Source organism: Botryllus schlosseri, chromosome 1, assembly GCF_051294905.1.
Source record: "Botryllus schlosseri isolate E-star chromosome 1, Bs_hap1, whole genome shotgun sequence".
Taxonomy (NCBI): Eukaryota; Metazoa; Chordata; class Ascidiacea; order Stolidobranchia; family Styelidae; genus Botryllus; species Botryllus schlosseri.
Genome location: NC_137236.1, coordinates 23,123,588 through 23,127,801, shown reverse-complemented (window position 1 = coordinate 23,127,801; position 4,214 = coordinate 23,123,588). Strand labels below are relative to the sequence as shown.

Below are 4,214 nucleotides of genomic sequence, written 5' to 3'. Positions count from 1 at the left end.
CAATTAAGGATATATCTCAATGATTATTCATTTTGCTGTCGTCACCGCCCGTTCATTTTTGTTACCTCATGTAGGTGGCATGCGCGGGCCATGCAGCATTTGGGCCAGGGGTGTCAAACTCAACTTGCGTCGCGGGCCGGATTCAAACCTTCAGAGCACTCGCGGGCCGGACCAGTCAAATGATTCCAAGATGTTACCTCAAAATCCATGTCCTTGTTTCTCACACGAATACTCATTACTCAACTATGAAGCCTATATACACAATAATATTTAAGGTATATCACGGACCATAGGGTTACATTTTATCAGCACCTTAATTCGCAAGCAATGGCTTTAGTAAAATTACGATTATTGGCCGTTTGGATAGTTAGATAAACTGCTAACACAGCGACTTTACAAACGATATACGTTGGCATAATGCTATGATTGCTTTGTTTTAGTCGTAATCTGACACATGCGTTAGCCTAGGCCTATACACTGCGACGAATACAAGAAATTTAACCGTATAGGCAGATGTATTATTGTATCGCGATTTGGGTTTCTCTGAAGACCGAGGAGATGTTAAGTCATGATCGAAACTGATAATTATATTATATTTTTGTGTCATAATTATATTCTCCATGAAACCTGTATAAACCGGTTTGTAACTGACGTTTTCACTTCTGCAAATAACTATTTTTGGTCTACTTTTCCATAACACTTTGAACTCACTATGCACTTTTTTGCCCTCTCGAAATTTGGTGTCAATGGCAGCGACTTGTTCCTAATGGTGACTAGAGTGAAACCACAACACCGCTGTCGGATGGTTATAATGTCGCCTATGAACACATTGAACACACTCGATATCTTCTGTCTTGAGGGATTATTTGATGAAAGTAGGCCTATTTCATACTAAAAATCTCAACATTTGTTAGAAATGTTCTGGATAATACAGCCATTTTTCAAAATCGCGTGGCGGGCCGTATGTTTGACAACCCTGATTTAGGCCAATGTGTATTATATAATTCCATTCACTTTAAACTTGTTCAATAAAATATCACCATATGGTGCAATCACTGATAGACTGTGTCCGGTTGAACAATAGGGATATTATTTCATCAATGAGCAATTGAACATACACACTTACATACTGCAAAATGCCTCAGTCGCCAAGAAGTAACCCTAATCCATGCGTACCATACACATACCTGCAAACATTCAGTCCTTTACTGTTCTTTTGTTTGCCCGTTGGATAGGTTTTCGTATTATATTGAATATTAAAGCCACACTTGATTTCTGACCACTGGTTAGCGAGTGAAGCGCTGTGACTCAAACGTGTCAGGAACAATTTTGAATTGTTATCATAAGTGATATTGTGATCAGTGTGAATGCAGGTAATTATGCAGGTATATCGAATCGACTATTCGAGATAAATATTGCGGCCTGTTTTGTATTTGATGAATTGACTCCCCAACACCGTTGCCAATTTGGATTTTACTTACGCTGTTACATGACACAGAGTGGATACCTCACGACTTTGGGCTTTCGTTTGACAGGAAAGATTACACTATAGTGTGTTTTACATCGTTTATTTGAGTATACAAATACGAATTCCTGGCGATGCCAAACTGCCAAAAATAAAATCTAAAAAATACCAAAATTAAGCTATTTTTGTCACATGCCAAAAATAACACGGGCTGCCGATGTGTCATAACTGCTTGCTCTCGCCGAGTCCTCTGGAAATTACATCTCGACTTCTCAATACCCTACAATATTACGTCGAAGCGACGAATCATCTCTTCACAAATAATGTTTATTCATGAATCTCAAGCATGTTGTCCACCATCAATCACTGTATGTATTCGCTCATTTTAATCGGTGAGTAGTGATGAATATGACTACAAGACCAAAAATACTGTGTATTCTGACTCAGTTTTGAGTACAAAATGTGATCAGAATCCATAATCACCTCACGCAATCGAACAGCAAACATAACACAGAGATGCTTTCAAATATCTTTTATATCTTTGCAACGACCCAATCTAAGAGGAGCCGACACTCCATGCTTCAGTAGATCGTTGTGAATATAGACAAGAAGCTCGGCCGATACCGTCTTCACGTTTGTGTAAATCCAAACAACCCAACCTGTGACAGTGACAAATTGTATAACATCATACTCCAATGAAGTAACCTAAGATCGCCACTACTTTAACTATGGTCTTGCATAGCCACCTAATTAAGGCTGGGCACGTTAATACGAGTAGGCCTACTCAAATCCGACTCAAATATCAACTATTAGGGCTTGATTGCAGTAGTGAGTGTGCATCCTTCGACTAACGAAAGTATTTGTCTTCGCCCAACCAAAATATAGTTCCAATAAAATTTGCAACATATCTTTAATGTCCGATACAGCTTTTTACGAAGTTTAACGCCACGGGAGGATTTCAACGTTTGTGGGTGTTGTTAAAGTCATGTCTTGACAAGGTAAGAAAAATGACATACCGTATTCAGTGCATCGGATGTAAGCAATATAGTGTTGGGAATCTCCGAGATAAGTATGAATCGAATCTTGCATGTCCTTGCCTGAAATAATTCACACATTTAATAACCTACAGCTCTACAATTATTGAGAGGAACGATAAGTATATGATACCAAGCTACATAATAGTAATATTTCGTTTCTACATGGAAAATTTTTCAGTCTAGTCTCAATATGTTTCAAATCGAAGCCGATAATTTTCGAGAGACATACACCGATGAGCGGACACCGTATAACAGTCTTAGCTCAAAGGTTACATCTATGGGGCGTTATTACAAGAAGTACGGCAAGTCAAAATCCGAATCTCTTGATTCGGTTATGAACATGCACTCCACCTGATGCGTCAGGAGTAATTCTATGCAATTATTATAGAAGTGTAAAATGATATAGTAGGAATTTAACGGTACAAACTTTCCGCTGCTGATTCCTCGTTGAGTTTCCCATTTTCGTCGTAGCTTTCAGCAGTGACTTCTTTGGCTATTCAAAATGATATGTTACTTGAAGCCAGATGAAACATCGCTATTTTTCGGGGTTCGAAGACGATTTTTGACATACAGCAGCATGTGTAGAAGTAGTGAGACTATATCTTGTATAGCCGGATACAGACCCAAATACCTATATGCTCTAATATGAACTTTTTCTGAATTGTCTTTATTTTCGAATCACCTAGTCTACGATCGCTAAAGGTGTGTCACTACTGTCTTTCAAAATACGATTACGGTATCAGATACGCCTAACTCCAAGTTACAGAACTAATTTAAAAACGGCAGTCCTGAACTTTCGAATTGCACACAATATATCTAGCCCCACCGACTCGCAGTTCAAGACTTCAAATTACTCACGATCCTCCTCAACATGTTCGAAATATCCGTCTTCGGTATTGACCATATGCCAGCGAAACGTTCTCTTCAAACCACTGTAAACAGAACGAATATTTGATCGATATATAGCTGATCTATATCATGAAATAAGGAAGGCATGTATATGTATGCATATGATGTGGCTCTTGAGCCTTCTTTTATTATACATTGTAAAATTATAAAACAAGTGACCCAGTTAAATATATCTCATGTCTTCATGTTGAAGATGTATGGCATGAAGCGTGAAATAACAAAACAGCGATAGCAACTGCTGCAGGCTAATAGACCACATTTATTTGGCAAGCTATCGGGTGACAATAGTAATAAGCCACCACACCACGTCAAAGTTTGATTATCGGGTTATGAAACTTTTCTAACAAATGCAGAGATTTGATGAATCTGTACGGAACCATCTTCTTGAATGGTACACGGATTTCCACGTTTATTCGCTATAATCCTTGAAAAAGCACTTAAACCAAAGATGGGGGGATCCTTCGACCAAGGGCTCCTGGACGACCGCCCACACCAAAATCCACCACTGATAACAACAGACCTAGTGTCAAATAATTGATATGGAAGTTGTCAGCGGTACTTCATGAAAGTGTAATGCAGGCCGCATTCAACATAGTTAAGGCATATCTGAAAACGTTTTGGCATATATTGCTCAGTCAACAAATGGCTGTGCGTTAAAAAGCACCTTTTTGGTAACCGGGCAACTTTTTCTTAGGGGGGGAATTCCGGCTCAAATATCGGCCAAGGGGTCCACTAGTCGAAAAAGGTTGGGAACAACTGCTCTAGCTGATTATAAAATTAATGATTTATGCCTCGCAATTCGT

At 38.9% G+C, this 4,214-nt stretch overlaps 1 protein-coding gene across 1 annotated transcript; it reads right to left on the bottom strand.

Annotated features, from left to right (window-relative positions):
* Positions 1–1,771: 1,771 nt before the first annotated feature.
* On the bottom strand, positions 1,772–3,433 carry LOC145434480 (uncharacterized). The gene is made up of 4 exons (XM_080311841.1): positions 3,361–3,433; positions 2,930–2,995; positions 2,482–2,562; positions 1,772–2,124 (listed from the first exon to the last, which is right to left on the bottom strand). The coding sequence occupies exons 1-4, from the start codon at positions 3,404–3,406 to the stop codon at positions 1,988–1,990; spliced, it is 330 nt and encodes a 109-aa protein (XP_080167967.1). The 5' UTR covers positions 3,407–3,433; the 3' UTR covers positions 1,772–1,987.
* Between the last annotated feature and the right edge of the window lie 781 nt (positions 3,434–4,214).